Source organism: Ahaetulla prasina, chromosome 1, assembly GCF_028640845.1.
Source record: "Ahaetulla prasina isolate Xishuangbanna chromosome 1, ASM2864084v1, whole genome shotgun sequence".
Lineage (NCBI taxonomy): Eukaryota > Metazoa > Chordata > Lepidosauria > Squamata > Colubridae > Ahaetulla > Ahaetulla prasina.
In genome coordinates, this window is record NC_080539.1 from 179,780,027 (window position 1) to 179,802,696 (window position 22,670).

A 22,670-nucleotide genomic window follows, 5' to 3' on the forward strand; every position below is an offset into this window, starting at 1 on the left:
GCTGCTAAGAAGATAGTCCATCTGGTCAGTCTGGGCGAAAGTGCCACGGGCGTTGGGCGGTCGCCTGCCAACAGGCCTAGCAAAGGTCTATGGTCCGTGATGATTTCGAAATCACGACCAAATACATATTCATGGAATTTCTTTACTCCGGAGACTATAGCCAAAGCTTCCTTATCTAGCTGGCTATAATTTCTTTCAGCTGATGACATTGTTCGGGAGTAATATGCAATAGGGGCTTCTGTGCCATTTGGCAACCTGTGGCTGAGCACAGCCCCCACCCCATAGGGAGATGCATCACAGCTTAACACTAATGGCAGCGTGCCATTGTATTGGATAAGGAGGCTATCACTCGATAGGAGATTCTTTACCCCTTCGAATGCCCTCGCTTCCGCCTTTCCCCAAGACCATGCAGCCGTCTTTGCTAGTAATTTATGAAGCGGCTCGGCTACTGTAGCCTTATTTCTTAAAAATACCGCGTAGAAATTGACCAGACCTAAGAATGCCTGCAACTCCGTTTTGTTCTTTGGAACCGGGGCCTTCCTGATGGCCCGTACCTTGCTTCCAGTGGGGTGAATCCCTTCCCTGTCTATCCGGTAGCCTAGGAATTCCACAGATTCAACCCCGATCTGGCATTTGTTCAGTTTAACTGTGAGACCGGCAGACCGGAAAATGCCCAAAACTTTTCGCAGCCTTACCCCTAATTCCTCTAGATTCTCAGCGGATACCAGTACATCGTCAAAGTATGGTACCACCCCTGGTAGTCCCTGCAATAGCCGCTCCATTAGGTTCTGAAATAACCCTGGAGCCACACTAACCCCAAACTGTAGCCGGGTACACTTAAAAGCCCCTCTGTGAGTCACAATTGTCTGCGCTTCGGCTGTGTTGCTATCTACAGGCAGCTGTTGATAGGCTTGGGCCAAGTCTAGCTTGGCAAAAACCTGCCCTTGCCCCATTGAGTGCAGTAAGTGTTGTACCACCGACGGGTAAGCACTCTTGCAGCGCTTTGTTAAGCGTTGCCTTATAGTCAGCGCAAATCCGGACCGACCCGTCCGGTTTGACTGGGGTGACTATAGGGGTCTCCCACTTAGCATGGTCAACTGGCACTAGAATTCCCTGGTTTACTAGCTTGTCCAGTTCCCGGTCAATCCTGGGCTTTAGGGCGAACGGGACCCTCCTAGCCTTTAAACGAATAGGGGCAACTTGTGGGTCTAAGGCTCTGCGCATGCGCGAGGATGGCGGTTTACTAGAGGAGCTCGGATCGGCGTGGGGTGCTTTTCCTGAAATGGGGGACTCCTGATGACTTACCAGGCTGCTCCTGTCCCTCGGTGTGCTGCATCATCTACTTGGCAGCCGCAGGAGGTCTTTGGCCCTCTGGATGTCGGCAGCCAAGAACGGGCCGAGGGAAGAGGGGCGGACCGGTTGGTGGTGGCCATTTTTGGGGACGCGAGGGAGGCGAGGCCTGCTGCTGCCTGTGCTGATTGCAGGCCTCGATTGGCCTCCAGCCGATTCCAGCGGCGATGAGAATTGCCCGATTCCAGCTGGGGCATGGATTCGCCCGTTCGCCTGGTCGTGGGCCCGCCAGCTCCATCGGCGCTTTGTTGCGCCTGGCGAGGCCTTGTGGGCGCGGGCGCCCGTCAGCGGCGTCCAGTGTTCCAGCGGCCCCATCGGTTCCATCGGCGGCGGGCGTGGTGAGCCGTGGTCGGAGATGAGGCGGAGGCAAGGCTATGGTTTGGCTCCCTCTTCTGGCACTTTTGGCACATTACATCGTGCTTTGTTCATCTGCCTTTTGCTGTATGGCCTGCCTTCCTCCCCCCCCCCCCGACTTTTGACCATCAAAGCTGGGTCGTCAGGTATTTATACCCACGGTTCCTGGACTGGACTGGACTGGACTGGATTGGACTATGGACTATGAACAGACTGGACCCATTTCTACCTTATTAAGACCTTCTGTGAAACATTTTCCATAGGTTTACCATGGAGGCTGCCGGCCTGTTTACCTGGGCTTATCATCTTCATCTGGTTCCAGCTTTATTTGTCCTCTTTGACATCTGGACATCCGTTGGAGGATCCATCTTTTAACGTCTTACCATCTGGGATGTTACCATCTGCACCCTCACCGATTCGTACTTTTCTATGCGTTCGCTGCACATGAACTCTGCGCCTGCGGTGCCCCGCCTGCAGGAATGGCCCGTCCCACTACCAAGGGCCGGCCTCAATGACGGGTCTTGGGACCCACAGAGGTGGCATGCGAAGAGGAAGAGCCTTTGGGGTTTTTTAGATAGGGCATTTTTAAGGGGTGGGAGGGTTAGGGCGGGTGTTGGGGGTAGCCCGTCGGGAGGGAAACCAGTCCCTGCGCGCGCTCGTGGCGATTATTTAGTGGGTTCGGAGGTTATGGGGGGGGAATGTGTTCCTTTGTGAGGTGGTTCCATTTGCACGGTAAGTGGGAGGCAGATATGGCGGAAGGGGGATCATGTCGGTCTAGGGGTCACGCGTTCGATGTCTGCAAGCGATCGCGTGCCCGATCCTCTGACTTTTCCCGTTCCCGGATGGTCAAGACCCTCAGAGCCTGGGCCTTCGTCTCTTATGTTATACAACGCACGGTCCGTGACAGGCCCCCTAATACACGATCTTATCCAGGGGCGCGGATCTTATAGGCGTGATGGAGGAGACCTGGTTGGGCACTGAAGGGGCGTGCCCTGGTCGAAATGTGCCCACGGGTTTCCGTGCATTCCATCAGCCGAGGGCCCAGGGTAGGGGGGGTGGCGGTTGTTGCTATTAAAGAGAGTCTAGAGCCGAGGGAGACCACTGTACCTCAGATTGCGGGTGTGAATCCTCTTTGTGAGATGGGGTCATAGGTGTCAGATGGGCTTGCTGGTCACGTACCTGGCTCCTTGCTGCGTGACAGCTGCCTGCCTGAGCTCCTGGAGGTGCTTGCCGGGGTGGCAGTGGAGGCCCCCAAGCTTTTAGGCATGGGGGACTTTAACTTGCCATCTGCCGGGCTAAATCATCGACAGTGGCTCGGGAGTTCATGGCTTCCATGACGGCCTTGGACCTGACTCAAGTAGTTGATGGCCCCACTCACATCGGGGTGGCACTCTGGATCTTATTTTATCTCTGGTCAGTGGTTGAAGGATCTGGATTTGAGAGATGTAGTCATAGAACCTTTGTCATGGTCAGATCACTCTCTCCTTCGCCTGGACTTTCTGGCCGCCACTCAACCTATCAATCTAAATGGGAGTGGTCCTAAGATCAAAACCACTCAGTTCCTGCTATCTTCCTGCATCTAAAATCATTATTTAATATAATTACACAACATAAGTAATAGATATTTTAAAGTTTCAAGACATCAAAACAACTTTCTCCTTATTATTCTATTTAAATTTAAAATGAAAAATCTTTCCTTGAGGATTGCTCTAATTCTTTAAGTTATTGCTGATTGTTAGATTCGGGCAATAACAAGGCAGGAGACCAGGATAGTGACAACAGCTCTTTACTATATGGTGAACCCAGCAGCCGGGCTGGGAAAACCTCTCTTTATACAGTTTATCCAGAGGCTTTATCCAATCAGCAACGTACTTTTTCCCGCTCAGTTTTCCCTCCAAAACTCTTAAAGATACATTACACTCCTTCCCTCCCAGAGAACACTTTACCAATATTTACATAGAATTAACATCTTATTTTTCTACGTAATCACGCAAGTAGACTGGGCGTCTCCTGACTCTTTCGGACCTGCGCAATTCATTTTCTGGGAGTGAGTCGAGCTGACCGGAGGGACTGTTTGTTCCTCTCAGCTCTTCCTCTAGGCCATCCGGCCCTGGATTATTTGCAGCGTCGTCCCTGCTGTCTTCAGGAGGAACCGGACCTCCTGGAACCCAGATAAGTCCCGCGTTTGCCCCGGGTTTGAGTCAGCTGTGGATTCAAACATTGGATAGTCAGGGCCTGTTTCGTCTGATTCTGCTTTACCGGTTATGCGTTTCCTTATTTGGTCTATGTGGCGCTTCCATACCCGGCCATCCTCTATTTCTACTAGATATGATTTTGGTCCTGTTATCTCTAGGATTTTTCCTGCTAACCAGGTCGGGCCCTCGCTGTAGTTGTGTGCCCACACTAGGTCGCCTACTGCCATCCCTCTTGTTTTACCGTGTGCCCCTTTGTAACCGTCTGGTGTGTAGTTTGGGTTTAAACGGTCCAGTGGGCACCTAAGCTTCCGTCCCATTAGTAGCTCGGGCGGGCTGCGCCAGTTGTTACAGGGGTTCTGTGTTGGACTGCTAGGAATGTATCGATTTTGTTTGCCAATCGCCTGGCCTGATTCTGGACAATGCTTCCTTTGCGCTCCGAGCGAAAGGTTCTGCAAGGCCGTTAAATCGCAGGGTGGAAAGGCGCCGAGAGGACATGCCGGATGCCCTCCTCTGCCAAGTACCCCTCAAACTGGGTTGCCGTGAATTGCGGGCCGTTATCGGAGACTAAAGTGTCGGGCAACCCGTGGGTCACAAATAGGTGCCGTAGGACTGAAATCACGGCCTCGGCTGTCATGGATCTCATGAGAATGATTTCCAGCCATTTGGAGTAGGCATCGACTACTACCAGAAAGGTTTGGCCGTGGAAGGGGCTGGCAAAATCGATATGGATCCTAGACCAAGGGCCCTGGGGTCTCTCCCATTCCCGAATCGGGGCCGTTGGGGGTAGCGGTCTGGACTCCTGGCAGGCCTGGCATTTCCCTACCCTTTCAGCAATTTCCGTGTCCATTAAGGGCCACCACACATAGCTTCTCGCTAGACCCTTCATTCTCACGATCCCTGGGTGGCCTTCGTGAAGGATCTCCAATACCTTTTCCCTCAATTTCTCCGGGATTACCACTCGATCCCCCCATAGCAGGCACCCCCCTTGAGCTGAGAGTTCCCCACGTTTTTTCACAAATTCTTTAAAACGCTCGCCCGGCGCAGCGGGCCAACCTCTTTGTACCCAACCAATTACAGTCCTTATTGTAATGTCCTTGTACGAAGCCGAGCCACCTCTTTGGATGTGACTGGGCCAGAGTCCAAAGAGTCAATTAGCAGAACTGGTATCCCGGAGTGGGGTCTTGATAGTCTCTGGTAGCGGGCATCTGCTCAGGGCGTCCGCATGCCTAATTCCTTCCTGGCCGGTGTAGTAGTTTGTAGGAATCGCTGCTAAGAAGATAGTCCATCTGGTCAGTCTGGGCGAAAGTGCCACTGGCGTTGGGCGGTCGCCTGCCAACAGGCCTAGCAAAGGTCTATGGTCCGTGATGATTTCGAAATCACGACCAAATACATATTCATGGAATTTCTTTACTCCGGAGACTATAGCCAAGGCTTCCTTATCTAGCTGGCTATAATTTCTTTCAGCAGATGACATTGTTCGGGAGTAATATGCAATAGGGGCTTCTGTGCCATTTGGCAACCTGTGGCTGAGCACAGCCCCCACCCCATAGGGAGATGCATCACAGCTTAACACTAATGGCAGCGTGCCATTGTATTGGATAAGGAGGCTATCACTCGATAGGAGATTCTTTACCCCTTCGAATGCCCTAGCTTCCGCCTTTCCCCAAGACCATGCAGCCGTCTTTGCTAGTAATTTATGAAGCGGCTCGGCTACTGTTGCCTTATTTCTTAAAAATACCGCGTAGAAATTGACCAGACCTAAGAATGCCTGCAACTCCGTTTTGTTCTTTGGAACCGGGGCCTTCCTGATGGCCCGTACCTTGCTTCCAGTGGGGTGAATCCCTTCCCTGTCTATCCGGTAGCCTAGGAATTCCACAGATTCAACCCCGATCTGGCATTTGTTCAGTTTAACTGTGAGACCGGCAGACCGGAAAATGCCCAAAACTTTTCGCAGCCTTACCCCTAATTCCTCTAGATTCTCAGCGGATACCAGTACATCGTCAAAGTATGGTACCACCCCTGGTAGTCCCTGCAATAGCCGCTCCATTAGGTTCTGAAATAACCCTGGAGCCACACTAACCCCAAACTGTAACCGGGTACACTTAAAAGCCCCTCTGTGAGTCACAATTGTCTGCGCTTCGGCTGTGCTGCTATCTACAGGCAGCTGTTGATAGGCTTGGGCCAAGTCTAGCTTGGCAAAAACCTGCCCTTGCCCCATTGAGTGCAGTAAGTGCTGTACCACCGGACGGGTAAGCACTCTTTGCAACGCTTTGTTAAGCGTTGCCTTATAGACAGCGCAAATCCGGACCGACCCGTCCGGTTTGACTGGGGTGACTATAGGGTCTCCCACTTAGCATGGTCAACTGGCACTAGAATTCCCTGGTTTACTAGCTTGTCCAGTTCCCGGTCAATCCTGGGCTTTAGGTGACGGGACCCTCCTAGCCTTTAAGCGAATAGGGCAACTTGTGGGTCTAAGTTAAAAGAAATAGGGGTCCCCGTGTACTTGCCCAGGCAGTCTCTGAAAACGTCCCCAAATTCCTTCATGAGTGCGTCTTTGAGGTTGACTTCGTTTCTGAAGATTCCAGTCACTCCCATGCCCAATGCTCGGAACCAGTCCAGTCCCAACAAGCTTGGCAGGGTCCCATCGACTATGGTGATGGGCAGAGTTTTCTTGTATTGTCCATACTCGACGTGGACGGACGTTACCCCTCGAACAGGGATGCGATTCCCTTGGTAGTCTTGTACCTTTAAGTTCTGTGGTTTCAGCTTGCGCTTTGCGATGGCGGGTAAGGCTTTCACGAGAGTGTCCCAGGACATGATCGTGATCGCTGAGCCGGTGTCCACCTCCAATCGGCACGGCACCCCCTCAATCTTTGTTTTCGTAAAGATTTTTTTCTCTAGGCGTGTTGCTGCGTGACCCACTCTCACGGCAGTCTGATTCAACTTCGCGCCTTTTTTGAATTGACCAATCACGGGCCGCTTCGCCGTTCCCGCGCTCTGATTGGTCGGTTTGAATTTTTGGCGGGAAGGTTGGGGTGCTCGACAGACCTGTGCTATGTGCCCCTTCCTTTCGCACCGCCGACACGTTGCATCCTTAAATTTGCATTGTTGTCGTTGGTGTTGCCCTCCACAACTCGCGCAGTCACCCCGGTCTTCTTTCTCCGGCCTCCCGGTGTGGAAGACTCCTTCCTCCTCCTCACCGTCCGACTCGGCCTGGACCTCTTCATTGTGGACCGGGGTTGATTTCGCACCAGCCGTTGGTGCGACCTGCTTTTGTAGGGTTTCCGCCGCTTGGGTAGACATCTCATGAGCCCTGGCTTCATCCAAAGCGTTTGCCAGCGTTAAGTTGCTTTTGGACAGCAGCCGCCGTCGCAAACGGATGTCCCTGACCCCACGAATGAGTTGCTCCAGCAATGCCTCTTCCAAGTCTCGGTACTCGCAATGGTTCGTGGCTTTCCTCAGGGCTGCCATGTACACGCTGATGGACTCGCCCTCTTGCTGCCTACGCTCCCTGAATTCGTACCGTTGCACATACTTGGACGGCGTTGGTGCATAATGGGCTTTCAATACGTTCTGTAGAGTCTGCCACGGCACCGATTGTACCGGCGTTGGCTCCGCCAACGATTCTGCGGTGTCGAACACTTCTGGACCGCAGTGGCTCAGGAAATACGCTCGCTTCCTGTTGTCTGAGACTCCTTGAAGTTCGTTCGCCTCGAGGAAACACTCGAAACGAGCCATGTATGACCCCCATTTTTCCTTAGCTGGGTCGAATGGCGCTGGCGGTGTAGCTGGACATCGCTGCTTTCCGCCCTTGTTTGCTGGGTTCGCGTCTTCCTGGTGAATTCAGCTTTTTCCTGGCGCTCTAGCCTCGAGATCTCATCCTCGTCGCCAGTGTTAGATTCGGGCAATAACGAGGCAGGAGACCAGGATAGTGACAACAGCTCTTTACTATATGGTGAACCCAGCAGCCCGGGCTGGGAAAACCCTCTCTTTATATACAGTTTATCCAGAGGCTTCATCCAATCAGCAACGTGCTTTTTTCCCGCTCAGTTTTCCCTCCAAAACTCTTAAAGATACATTACACTGATACTTATATTATTAAAGCAATTACAGTCCACAGTTATCATCAAGTCTTTTATTTCAGATCATTTCAATTTCTTGCTTCTGCATTTCTTCTTCTGCCTTTAGATGTCAGTCTTTACACTGCAGTTGCCATCCACAATTAACAAAATTCCTTTTAAGGTCAAATAATTTGTTTCTGCCTTTCTTCTGCCTTTAGGTGTCAACCTTTATACTCTAGCAAAATGATAAAGTAGCAAACTCCTTTGTTTCAGTTTAATTCAATTTCTTATAATCCTTTATGTTCAAAATTTTAAAAATCAAAGAATCAAAGAATAAAAACACAATCCACTAAAGTCCATTTTTAAAGTCCTGCTCCAATCTGTTTTTTCTTTTTTCTTTCCAATTTAAAGCCACAGTCCTTTATCCCTTTTGTAGTGAAATTGAGCAAAATAGTACAGTAGCCATTTTGAAGCATTCCTTTGTTTCAGGTTGTTAGAATTTGTAACTTTCTTTCAGTCCCATAATTAGTTACATTGTAATCCTTTATAGTCAAACTTGTACAGAGTGAGGAGGATAAGATGAAATCAATCTGTCATTTTTAAAGCTTTAAAATCATAATCAAGTCCAATTTTTTCCCCTTCCTTTCCCTTCCCATCTCCATCTTTTAAAACTATCCAAAGTTAGTTAGCCAATTAAAACTTTTAAGGTTGTCAAAATCAGTTACAGATAAAATATTTAATTTGAAAAAATCTCCAAAATTAATTAAAACCTTTGAGATAGGTTCCAAATTCTCATTCCAGGTTTTAGGTGAATCTAATTTTCTTTAATTGTCTCCTTCCGTTTCCTTTTCCTGTTTCAATTAGCCATTATTCATGTTTTTTCTTAACCTGCTTTTGGCAAATTTGATTTCCATGCCTCTCATGAGCTGATGATCACTCACCCAGCTTTGGTATCCTTTTCAAAAAATTGCGCTTCCTCTCCTGCCCGATCTTTGTGGCCGTCTACGGCTTTGGGGCAGCTGATGTCGGTTGCCATTCCTCCCCAGCGGGTCGGGAAGACCGGAGCTGCAGGAGTTTGCTGCCTCCTGACAGCCCCAGCGGCTTCCCCATTCTTCGCTGCCCTTCAAGGCAGCTATGGTCCATGATGGACCCCCATTCCAGGGGAATCTCGGCGGTCACCCTGGAGTTATTAGGCGACCGGCGGTTCCGCGCAATGCTGTCCACGCCTCTTCTCAATGTTAATAATCTTTGTGTGCCAAACCAATCCATTTTTCACCCAAGTAAGTATTGAAGCCTGATAGTACAATTCCCAATCTGGCAGCCCAAAAACCCTCTGTTTTAGAATCTTGAAACATTTTCAAACTTATCCTTGCTTTTTCCCTTGCCAAATATATTTTAATATTGTTTTGTTTAATTCTTGAAATATGTTTTCCAGTTTTATTGGTATTGTTTGAAATAAATATAATAATTTCGCAAAATATTCATTTTATGGTAGCTTTTCTTACCATCAACAACAATTGAAGATTTTTCCACTTCTCTAAGTCCATTTTAATTTGTTGCACCAATTTATAATAATTTTCTTCTTTAATAGTTATATACCTTGCCATTAGTTGAATTCCTAAACATTTCTTGATTATCTGAATGCCTACCTTTCTTGTTAGTTCTTTTTTCTGTGTATCTATAATATTTTGGTTTTTTCTTTATTTATTTTCAGTCCTGCAACTTCACCATATTAAAAAAATACAAGAAAATTAAATACAGGAAAATTAATAGTGCCTCACTCCCTATGAGATTACATAATGGTTCACCACTTCCCATAGCTATCCTCCTTATCCATTTACAAATTCAAAACTCATTGTGATTTCTGTCCAAATGTCAGCAAAATGTCCATAAATGTTTCCAGAAGGGTTTTTTAAATCAATATTTTAACTCTGATCAAAGAAGTCAACTGATGCTAGAATCAAGGCAACAAAAATACAATGTTAGTCGTTATGATAGTTTTATATTATATTAACATTTTGGTGAAAATCCATATTTGTTGTCTAGGAAAACCATTTGAATTCAGAAGAATCATGAGTGCAGCTGTTGGACCCGTGCCCTCCTGGCTGGTGCTGGCCACTCAGGAGGTGACACGAGGCTGGCTCCAGGCGATTACGAGTGCCTCCTTGTTGGAGGGAGTCTTCCGCCGCCTTGAAAGAGGCGGTGGTGACCCCTCCTCAAGAAGCCCTCCTGGACCCGGCTGTCTTAGGTAATTATCGTCCGGTCTCCAACCCGCCCGGCGAAGGTTGTAGAGATATGGTGGCATATCAGTTTCCTCTGCACCTGGATGAAACTGTCTATCTAGACCCGTTCCAGTCCGGTTTCCGGCCCGGTTACAACGGAGGCGGCTTTGGTCGCATTGGTGGATGATCTCTGGAGGGCCAGGGATAGAGGTTGTTCCTCTGCCCTGGTCCTATTAGACCTCTCAGCGGCTTTCGATACCATCGACCATGGTATCTTGCTGCGCCGGTTGGGGATTGGGAGTGGGAGGCACCGTTTATCGGTGGTTCTCCTCCTATCTCTCGACCGGTATGAGACGGTGTTGACAGGGGGCAGAGGTCGGCCCCAGGCGCCTCACTTGTGGGGTGCCGCAGGGATTCTCTCGCCCTTCTGTTCAACATCTATATAAACCGCTGGGTGAGATCATCAGTGGCTTCGGTGTGAGGTACCAGCTGTCGCTGATGACACCCAGCTGTACTTTTCCACACTGGGCCACCCCAATGAAGCTATCAGTACTGTCCCGGTGTTTGGAGGCCGTACGGGTCTGGATGGGGAGAAACAGGCTCAAGCTCAATCCTCCAAGACTGAGTGGCTGTGGATGCCGGCATCCCGGTACAGTCAGCTGAGTCCTCGGCTGACTGTTGGGGCGAGTCATTGGCCCCGATGGAGAGGTGCGCAATCTGGGCGTTCTCCTGGATGAACGGCTGTCTTTTGAAGACCATTTGGCCGTCTCCAGGAGAGCTTTTCACCAGGTTCGCCTGGTGCGCCAGTTGCGCCTTTCTAGACCGGGATGCCTTATGCACGGTCACTCACGCCTCGTGACGTCTCGCCTGGATTACTGCAATGCTCTACATGGGGCTCCCTTGAGGGGCATCCGGAGGCTTCAGTTGGTCCAGAACGGCTGCGCTGGTGATAGAGGAGCCTCGGCTCCCGTGTTACACCTATCCTGCGCAGACTGCACTGGCTACCTGTGGCCTTCCGGGTGCGCTTCAAGGTGTTGGTGACAATCTTTAAAGCGCTCCATGGCATAGGGCCGGGCTATTTACGGGACCGCCTACTGCTTCCAAATACCTCTCACCACCCCGTGCGCTCCCACAGAGAGGGACTCCTCAGGGTGCCGTCAGTTAGGCAGTGCGTCCTGGCGACACCAGGGAAGGGCCTTCTCTGTGGGGCTCCCTCTGGAACGAACTCCCCCCAGGACTTCGTCAACTTCCGGACCTCCGAACCTTTCGTCGCGAGCTTAAAACGCACTTATTCATCTGCGCGGGACTGGATTAGATTTTAAAGTTATTGGTTTTAAGGGGTTTTTTATTATTTATATTGTTTTTAAATTAGGCAATAGAATAAGTTTTTTAATTGTTGTTTTTTAATTTGTATTTATATGTATTTTAACTGCCTGTGAACCGCCCTGAGTCCTTAGGGAGATAGGGCGGTATATAAATTTGAAAAATAATAAATAATAATAAATAAGTTAAAAGAAATAGGGGTCCCCGTGTACTTGCCCAGGCAGTCTCTGAAAACGTCCCCAAATTCCTTCATGAGTGCGTCTTTGAGGTTGACTTCGTTTCTGAAGATTCCAGTCACTCCCATGCCCAATGCTCGGAACCAGTCCAGTCCCAACAAGCTTGGCAGGGTCCCATCGACTATGGTGATGGGCAGAGTTTTCTTGTATTGTCCATACTCGACGTGGACGGTCGTTACCCCTCGAACAGGGATGCGATTCCCTTGGTAGTCTTGTACCTTTAAGTTCTGTGGTTTCAGCTTGCGCTTTGCGATGGCGGGTAAGGCTTTCACGAGAGTGTCCCAGGACATGATCGTGATCGCTGAGCCGGTGTCCACCTCCAATCGGCACGGCACCCCCTCAATCTTTGTTTTCGTAAAGATTTTTTTCTCTAGGCGTGTTGCTGCGTGACCCACTCTCATGGCAGTTTGATTCAACTTCGCGCCTTTTTTGAATTGACCAATCACGGGCCGCCCGCGTTCCAGCTCTGATTGGTCGGTTTGAATTTTTGGCGGGAAGGTTGGGGTGCTCGACAGACCTGTGCTATGTGCCCCTTCCTTTCGCACCGCCGACACGTTGCATCCTTAAATTTGCATTGTTGTCGTTGGTGTTGCCCTCCACAACTCGCGCAGTCACCCCGGTCTTCTTTCTCCGGCCTCCCGGTGTGGAAGACTCCTTCCTCCCCCTCACCGTCCGACTCGGCCTGGACCTCTTCATTGTGAACCGGGGTTAATTTCGCACCAGCCGTTGGTGCGACCTGCTTTTGTAGGGTTTCCGCCACTTGGGTAGACATCTCATGAGCCCTGGCTTCATCCAAAGCGTTTGCCAGTGTTAAGTTGCTTTTGGACAGCAGCCGCCGTCGCAAACAGATGTCCCTGACCCCACGAATGAGTTGCTCCAGCAATGCCTCTTCCAAGTCTCGGTACTCGCAATGGTTCGTGGCTTTCCTCAGGGCTGCCATGTACACGCTGATGGACTCGCCCTCTTGCTGCCTACGCTCCCTGAATTCGTACCGTTGCACATACTTGGACGGCGTTGGTGCATAATGGGCTTTCAATACGTTCTGTAGAGTCTGCCACGGCACCGATTGTACCGGCGTTGGCTCCGCCAACGATTCTGCGGTGTCGAACACTTCTGGACCGCAGTGGCTCAGGAAATACGCTCGCTTCCTGTTGTCTGAGACTCCTTGAAGTTCGTTCGCCTCGAGGAAACACTCGAAACGAGCCATGTATGACCCCCATTTTTCCTTAGCTGGGTCGAATGGCGCTGGCGGTGTGTAGCTGGACATCGCTGCTTTCCGCCCCTTGTTTGCTGGGTTCGCGTCTTCCTGGTGAATTCAGCTTTTTTCCTGGCGCTCCTAGCCTCGAGATCTCATCCTCGTCGCCAGTGTTAGATTCGGGCAATAACGAGGCAGGAGACCAGGATAGTGACAACAGCTCTTTACTATATGGTGAACCCAGCAGCCCGGGCTGGGAAAACCCTCTCTTTATATACAGTTTATCCAGAGGCTTCATCCAATCAGCAACGTGCTTTTTTCCCGCTCAGTTTTCCCTCCAAAACTCTTAAAGATACATTACACTGATACTTATATTATTAAAGCAATTACAGTCCACAGTTATCATCAAGTCTTTTATTTCAGATCATTTCAATTTCTTGCTTCTGCATTTCTTCTTCTGCCTTTAGATGTCAGTCTTTACACTGCAGTTGCCATCCACAATTAACAAAATTCCTTTTAAGGTCAAATAATTTGTTTCTGCCTTTCTTCTGCCTTTAGGTGTCAACCTTTATACTCTAGCAAAATGATAAAGTAGCAAACTCCTTTGTTTCAGTTTAATTCAATTTCTTATAATCCTTTATGTTCAAAATTTTAAAAATCAAAGAATCAAAGAATAAAAACACAATCCACTAAAGTCCATTTTTAAAGTCCTGCTCCAATCTGTTTTTTCTTTTTTCTTTCCAATTTAAAGCCACAGTCCTTTATCCCTTTTGTAGTGAAATTGAGCAAAATAGTACAGTAGCCATTTTGAAGCATTTCCTTTGTTTCAGGTTGTTAGAATTTGTAACTTTCTTTCAGTCCCATAATTAGTTACATTGTAATCCTTTATAGTCAAACTTGTACAGAGTGAGGAGGATAAGATGAAATCAATCTGTCATTTTTAAAGCTTTAAAATCATAATCAAGTCCAATTTTTTCCCCTTCCTTTCCCTTCCCATCTCCATCTTTTAAAACTATCCAAAGTTAGTTAGCCAATTAAAACTTTTAAGGTTGTCAAAATCAGTTACAGATAAAATATTTAATTTGAAAAAATCTCCAAAATTAATTAAAACCTTTGAGATAGGTTCCAAATTCTCATTCCAGGTTTTAGGTGAATCTAATTTTCTTTAATTGTCTCCTTCCGTTTCCTTTTCCTGTTTCAATTAGCCATTATTCATGTTTTTTCTTAACCTGCTTTTGGCAAATTTGATTTCCATGCCTCTCATGAGCTGATGATCACTCACCCAGCTTTGGTATCCTTTTCAAAAAATTGCGCTTCCTCTCCTGCCCGATCTTTGTGGCCGTCTACGGCTTTGGGGCAGCTGATGTCGGTTGCCATTCCTCCCCAGCGGGTCGGGGGGGAAAGACCGGAGCTGCAGGGAGTTTGCTGCCTCCCTGACAGCCCCAGCGGCTTCCCCATTCTTCGCTGCCCCTTCAAGGCAGCTATGGTCCGCGATGGACCCCCATTCCAGGGGGAATCTCGGCGGTCACCCTGGAGTTATTGGGGCGACCGACGGTTCCGCCGCAATGCTGTCCACGCCTCTTCTCAATGTTAATAATCTTTTGTGTGCCAAACCAATCCATTTTTTCACCCAAGTAAGTATTGAAGCCTGATAGTACAATTCCCAATCTGGCAGCCCAAAAAACCCTCTGTTTTTAGAATCTTGAAACATTTTCAAACTTATCCTTGCTTTTTTCCCTTGCCAAATATATTTTAATATTGTTTTGTTTAATTCTTCGAAATATGTTTTTCCAGTTTTATTGGTATTGTTTGAAATAAATATAATAATTTCGGCAAAATATTCATTTTTATGGTAGCTTTTCTTACCATCAACAACAATTGAAGATTTTTCCACTTCTCTAAGTCCATTTTAATTTGTTGCACCAATTTATAATAATTTTCTTCTTTAATAGTTATATACCTTGCCATTAGTTGAATTCCTAAACATTTCTTGATTATCTGAATGCCTACCTTTCTTGTTAGTTCTTTTTTCTGTGTATCTATAATATTTTGGTTTTTTCTTTATTTATTTTCAGTCCTGCAACTTCACCATATTAAAAAAATACAAGAAAATTAAATACAGGAAAATTAATAGTGCCTCACTCCCTATGAGATTACATAATGGTTCACCACTTCCCATAGCTATCCCTCCTTATCCATTTACAAATTCAAAACTCATTGTGATTTCTGTCCAAATGTCAGCAAAATGTCCATAAATGTTTCCAGAAGGGTTTTTTAAATCAATATTTTAACTCTGATCAAAGAAGTCAACTGATGCTAGAATCAAGGCAACAAAAATACAATGTTAGTCGTTATGATAGTTTTATATTATATTAACATTTTGGTGAAAATCCATATTTGTTGTCTAGGAAAACCATTTGAATTCAGAAGAATCATGAGTGCAGCTGTTGCCAATATCATAGTATCCATTTTACTTGAGAAGCGATATGACTATGAAGATTCAAGATTTATTAAATTAATGAACTTGGCAACAGAAAATGCCATGCTTGCGGGAAGCCCAGCAGTGCAGGTAATGATTATTCATCTGAAAAGCATTAGGAGCTCATTTAGTGGGTAGGCAAGGCAGTGTCCATTTTTCAGGATTCATTGCGAAATCCAGAATCTAATATAATATCGAAAAACTTTGTGATGATTCAAAATGTTTTTTTTTTAAAGTGACACAATATTTCCATTGTTCTTCCACTTGAGTATACAACTATGTAGGGAAGTATGTCAAATATTTATAGCCTATATCAAATGTTTCTTGCAATGGGAACTTGGTGCAACTCTGGTTCCATTTTTTTAAAAAAAAATTTAAAAATTTAAAATTTGTATTTTTCGAGTACATATTAGATAATATGTATGATATATAAGTATAAGCATTAATTGAATACATAAAATGAATACAATTTAAGTGAACATTAGGACAGGGACGGTAGGCACGCTGGTGCTCTTATGCACATCCCTTACAGACCTCTTAGGAATGGGGTGAGGTCAACAGTAGACAGTCTCAGGTTAAGGTTTTAAATTTAAAGTTAAAACTTTAAATTTCCCAGTCAATTTACAGAAGAAGTATAAGAACGACTAGCATCTAATTCAAATGTGTTTCAATCACTAAGAACAAATAGATGAAAATTTTATATGTTAATGAGAGCAACACAATATTAACTAGAGCTGTCTATGACAGGACCTCCAAAATTCCCCACCAAATTTGTAGTGGAAAAATTTCCTGGGCAATGCATATTGCAAGCCCTATCTTTCAGGAAAATTGAAAGGAAGTCTATCTCTGAATTGTAATTGCTCTATATTGTTATGTTTTTTGGTGTAATATATAAACAGATATCATTTGTAAAGTCTATCCAAAATGATATTCTAGATATGTGACTTCTTTATTATCTCTGTTATTTTGTATCTTACAGCTGTATAACATGTTTCCCATGTTTGGCTTCCTTTTTGGCGCTCGTAAGAAATTCCTGAAGAATGGAAGGGAAATGAATGCTTTTGTCAATGAAAACTTCATCCAATGTCTCAATAATCTGGACGAGAATGATACAAGAAACTTTATTGATTCATATCTTGTACAACAGCAACAGGTAATGAAATGTGCAGAAATGGAGCTTGAAGTTTTCCATAAACTTTTGCAAATGGAAGTACCTGCAATCGACAAGAATCCTTATTACAGGAAAAAGTAAACCTAGCAAATTGGTAAGGGTCTCCAAATATTGAGCAATCATTCACTTTGCCTAGTGTTCAGTACTCTTATTTTGAAAGTTTTGTATTATAGTCACTAACCAGCATTATTGCAGTCACTGATCACCACTTAGCCTAATCTTCCAACCGAGAACTCTAGGAAAATAATAATCCATAATAATCTTTTTATATATTTCTTGTACATTACAATGTTAGGACTCCCATAATGAATTCTTCCCCTATATGGATATAAATAAAGAAAAATTTGCTTTGAATGCCTACGAATTAGCACATATTTGAGGAGCATTATAGTTAATTATGATGAAGTTTTTGTTTTGATTCTTAGAAAATTTGCACAAAAAAGAGATAGCTGCATATAAAAAAAGTATTAATGGGGTAGTTGCAGTACCTCAATTGCAAAGAAAGTAATATACTGTATTTCAGGGAAAAAATGTAGGGTTTCTTTAAAAACTGATTTAAAACACAATAAAGAAATTATGAATATATTAAACATCGGCCAGATTTAGATTAATCCAACATCATTAACTTTGTACACTGCATTTCATTTAGGAAATGTCACTGGAGATGTAGAATGTTTGGGTGATGTGTTCTTGGCAAGATTTAGAAGTGGTTTGCCCTTGCCTGTTTACTAAAGCTGAGAGAGAATGACTGGCCAAGGTCACTCAGCTGGTTTCATGCCTAATGAAAAACTAGAACTAATGGTCTCCCAGCTTTGAGCCTGATGCCTTAATCACTACACTAAACTGGCTCTCTACTTACATATACACATACATTATGCATCAATTTAATTACTTACACACATACAATCCAGCTACAGAAACTGATACACTCACTCACTCAGACACACACTCAGAGAAGGCGTAGAATTAATCTTTTCCAATGATGATTATAACACTGAAGATTTAAAAAAAACCTCAGAAATGTGTGTGGAATTGTAACCTCTTGAATAATAACTCTCATGTGAATAATTATTTTTAAAATGTGTAGCAATCCCAAAATGGGAATGACAGTGTCAAATAGGATTTAAACTAGAACATTTTAGAACTCAAAAGGCACCTGTATTGAGAATGCATATTTGTAGAGTTCTATAAAGATTCTGTCAATAGGTAATGTCCATTAAATCTTAATGACCAGCAGACAAGATTACCCACTGCTATTCAGGTCTAAACCTTGGCTGATAGAAAGTTCACCAGCAAACACAAGAAATTGGCATAGGACCAGATTATTTACTGGACTGCCTGCTGCTACCAATAGCCTCCCATCGACCCGTGCGCTCCCATAGGGAGGGTCTCCTCAGGGTGCCGTCAGTCAAACAATGTCAACTGACGACCCCCAGGGGGAGGGTCTTCTCTGTGGGGGCTCCTGCTGTCTGGAATAAGCTGCCTCCGGGGATACGTCAACTCCCTGACCTCCGGACCTTTCGATGTGAGCTAAAGACCTTTTTGTTTTATCGCACAGGGCTGGCTTAATGTAGTTTTAATATGGGTTTTATTTAGTTTTAGTCTATTCTCAGCCTTATTGAATTAATTTTTTAAAAATGTTTTTAATTTTTGTGGAATTTTTTTTTAAATTTGGCTGTAAACCGCCCTGAGTCCTTCGGGAGAAGGGCGGTATATAAATTAAATTAATAAATAAATAAAATAAATAAATTGCAAACCTAGACTGATCTGACTTTGGAACATTTTCAGAATGGTTGAAAAAAACTGGTAAAGTCAGAACACTTTGGACTCAAAATGGATTACTTGAAAGCTTAAAACATTTTGCATGCTACTAGTGCAGGCCATTTAAATACCTTTTGGGCAAGTCAGATTTCCACTGAGGAAGAGTGGAAATTTGGCTTTTTAAAAAAATATCTGGACAGAAAGTTGCTGATTTGTTTAGGTGCAACTAGAGATTGCTTTAGAAAAGGCTGGATTTCTTTGTCCAGGAGCACTCTTTTAAAATTAATTTTAAAAGCAGGTTCTTCTTTTTTACCTCTAGGAAAGGAAGATCCAGAACAATGGTTATTTCCACCATAAAAATCTAGAAGAATCCGTGTCAAATCTATTCATGGCTGCTGTGGAAACAATCTCAAGCACACTATTTTGGGCCTTTACTCTAATGATGAAGTACCCTTTAATTCAGAGTAAGTGCTTTACAATTTGACAGCTTCCATTATTTCAGTATCTTGATTTAAGGTATACAGTGTTAAATGTGGAGTAACTACTGGATTTGAATAATATCTGAGTGAAGGAGGCAAAAAAGTCAAAGAATTCCATTTCCAATTTTGTGTAGTGACTTGAATCGTGCAGAAACACAAATGGAGAACCTGCCTTAAAGGAACTGCTGCTTTTTTATCCCTTTCTATACTCCAGAGCATGTTTTGGACACCAAATCCAAAGAATGGTGTAGTTCTAGAATTTAGTGAATAACATGTTATTAGTTACAACTGTAGAAAACTATGATGGTGCGAGACATTGGAGTCTATTATATTACTTACAATATGTAAAGCCCAGTAAGACTAACAGATTCTCCAGGCAGGGCACAACAAAGTCATAGCCACACAAACCCAAACCAGAATGATTTAAATCCCCAGCAAAAAATAACAATCTTCATAGGTACTCAATGGCTTAAGCTACTTTAGAACATTAATGCCTGCTGAAACTGCTTTTGCCCTGGCCAGCTCAGACTCAGAAGATGAGGAAAAGTTACAGGAGGGTCATCAGCCTGAGGGGATCCATCAACCCTTTTTCTGTTGGAAAATCTTTTTCATAATGAAATAAGACTTACCTTTGTGTCTGTGATTTTCATAGGCTGAGATAGGACAACTTTGACCATTTTATGAAATGTCAGTAGGTTAAGTGGCATTTATAGCTCCAAAGGAAATTTTTCCATAATGTGGGGTCTGCCACTCAGAAAGCCTGCTACCTGGTTCATCCTTCATGCACCAAACTGGATAGTCAGGTTGAATTCTGCCAGGGTGTTGTTTGATCTACCACAGTTTTTTTCTTCTTTTTGCAACCTTCTAGTCCTGTGATGGTGAACCTATGGCACTCATGCAGGTGGCATGCGGAGTCATATTGGTGGGCATGCGAACACTGTCTTAGTTTAGCTCTGGTGCGCATGTCAGCAAGCGGGCCATTTACGGCCTCCGAAGGGTCTCCATTAGGTTGGGGAAGGCCATTTTTGCCCTCCCCAGGCTCCAAGAAAGCCTCTGGGGCCCAAGGAGGACAAAAATGGCCCTACTGGGCCTACCATGCCATCATATGCCAAAAGTGGGGGGGCAGGGGGGCGTACGCTCATGCGTGGGAGGGTGCATTGAATTATGGGTGTGGGCACACTTGCACACTTTGCTAGAGAAACATCTGTCACTGCCTAGGACTGAATTGTCAATCATTGAGAGTGGGAGGTGTCTTCACCTCTAGGCCACTGCATTGCTCGATCTGATATATCACAGTACTATGTGTAAAAAGCACAGGAATCATATATACGATTAAAGCTTCTGACTTATTTTTCTCTGCATGTATCTTCTTTAATCTGAACTAGTGAATGTACTATTCCTCCTCAATTTCCAGGGAAAATTTGCATCTGCCATTGCAATTTAACATTGCCAAGAGTTAGCACCATAACCAACACAATGAGATTAACTTACTGGATGTCTTTGTTTATTATCTCAGAAAAAGTCCAAGAAGAAATAACAAACGTTGTTGGATATGCTCAGCCAAGAGCCGAACACCGAACAAAAATGCCATACACAAATGCTGTAGTCCATGAAGTTCAAAGATATGCTGATGTTGTTCCTTTAAACTTGCCACATGCAACTACAGTGGATGTTACCTTTAAGGGCTATTTCATTCCGAAGGTGTTATATCTGTATTGTTCTCTTTCTAGTCCTAGCTAGTTACATTCAGTCCATTTATTACAGTACGACAATAAAGGATCTTCAAAAGCTTTTGTAAATCTCTTGCCACAGACTCTATTAATTTTAGGAATATAATAATCTGGCATATTTGGTTTTATTCATATTATATGGAGGCACAAGCTTGCATATAGATAGAACAGGGTGTATGTTGCATAGGAGAGCTATATTAATCTATGACAGGCAAAAAAAGTCAGAGTTTATATCACTATAATGATCAAATAGGAGTGCAAGTTATTCTTAAGAATAATTAGGTGATGATGTTTCTCACAGATTCTAATACATTCTCAGAGAATACTGTATGTATTGACCCTTTTAATTTTGTCATCCACAACTGTGGTGAGTTGCTACTGGTTTGCCCCGGATCAGACGACCCACCTGCCCAGGTGTCTCTGTGCATGAGCAGAAGCATTGAGCGCACGAGTGAACCGGCAGCGGTCGAAATTGAAACCCATTACTGATCCACAAATAACATATGAGAATCTGTTGTGTAAGGACTCCTTTATCCATGAAGAATAAGCACTGGAATGAAGACTTTGAAGTCTTAATGTTTGAAAAGTTTCCTTGGATTAAAAAGGTTTCTACTGCATATTAGCACCCTAAGACTAAGGACTATGGAGCTCAGTGCTGTTTACTATCCAGTAAACATCCCCCCTCCCATTTGTAGTGCGGCCGGAAAGTCTTCTATAAATCCATTTTATGGTTGCAAACAGAAACAAAGGCATAATGTAGTTCAACAATTTAAAAATCTCTCTGTACAGTCCAGAGTAGGTGGTTGGGCAGATTAGTACCCTGTGTACCACATTGGAGATTTTAGGATTATAGAATAACTTGGTAGATGATATACCATCTTGATTTTTAAATCACCCATTGCTTTCTCTTTATAGGGCACCTATGTGATTCCCTTGCTGACTTCTGTGCTCCGTGATGAATCTCAGTGGGAGAGACCTCATGACTTCTACCCTGAACATTTTCTCAACACTGAAGGAAAATTTGTCAAAAGAGATGCATTCATGCCTTTCTCCGCAGGTAGCAGCTTGTTTTAAATCATAGTAAAATGAGATTCAGCTTTTCTCCTTGATTAAAATCTCCCAAAGTGGCTAGCAGGAGTAAAAGTTAATAGCAATAGTTTTTTAGCTGTTATTTTCCCAGGTCACTCCTAACTTAGAAATTTCCTGTGAGGAAGGTGATAATAATAGTATTAATAATAATTTGTTAAATTTATATGCTCACAGTTTAGAAAAAAATATAGCCAGAGGCATTAAAGGGCCTTGTATGTGCATGTGGACATCCCTACTTTTAATTTCATTTGCAGGGCATCCTAAGATTTTTAAAATAAATAATCACTCTGGGAAACAGAAATATTTACACCTTCTGTTTCAGCACTGCAATGTGATTCATGATATACTTCAGTTTCGCAGACTAATGATAGGGGTATTTTCAGTGGCAGTACATCAGTCTTTCAGAATTTGCATTATTCTTCAATCTCATTAGTCAGCATGATCTTGCTACATTCTAACCTCTCTTCTTGGGTTGGATTTGTTATTCTGAATTTTGCAGAACTCTCAAACCAATATGTCATGAGAAAGTGAAATAAAATACTGCTAGCAAAACTAATAAACCCAAATCCTCTGTTCTCTACTCCTTGTTACAGGTCAGAGAGTATGTCCAGGTGAGACCCTTGCCAAAACAGAAATATTCATGTTCTTTGCTAGTCTTCTGCAGAGATTCACCCTCCAGCCAGCTCCTGGAGTATCAACAGAAGACCTGGACATGACCCGTGAAGTTGGGTTTACCACACCTCCCAAGACTTACATATTATGTGCTCTACCACATTTCTAAAAACTAGGGATATTCAGAGACTCATGAGTCTGAATTGCTCAGCTGTGTCTGTCTCTCTTGGAGTCTTTCCCCCCCTGCAACATCTAGCTTTGGATATGGTCTTTTGGTGGCCTATATATATGCTGCCTCTTAAATGTTAAGAATACCACATATCTGAGTCCCATAAGATGTAGTAGACAAGGATAGATCAGAATTGGCCCTTAGTTGTTATAGCAATCACTACACAGGGACAATAAAAAAAACC

At 44.5% G+C, this 22,670-nt stretch overlaps 1 protein-coding gene across 1 annotated transcript in view; it reads left to right on the plus strand.

The window, feature by feature from the left end:
• The window catches only part of LOC131197596 (uncharacterized), a 62,877-nt gene that overhangs the window by 10,713 nt on the left and 29,494 nt on the right, over positions 1 to 22,670 (plus strand). Inside the window, exons 4-9 of the mRNA XM_058181890.1 lie at positions 15,345 to 15,505; positions 16,395 to 16,568; positions 18,667 to 18,811; positions 20,343 to 20,527; positions 21,472 to 21,613; positions 22,239 to 22,420. Of these exons, the coding sequence (XP_058037873.1) occupies positions 15,345 to 15,505; positions 16,395 to 16,568; positions 18,667 to 18,811; positions 20,343 to 20,527; positions 21,472 to 21,613; positions 22,239 to 22,420 (989 nt within the window). The remainder of the gene's footprint in view (positions 1 to 15,344; positions 15,506 to 16,394; positions 16,569 to 18,666; positions 18,812 to 20,342; positions 20,528 to 21,471; positions 21,614 to 22,238; positions 22,421 to 22,670) is intronic.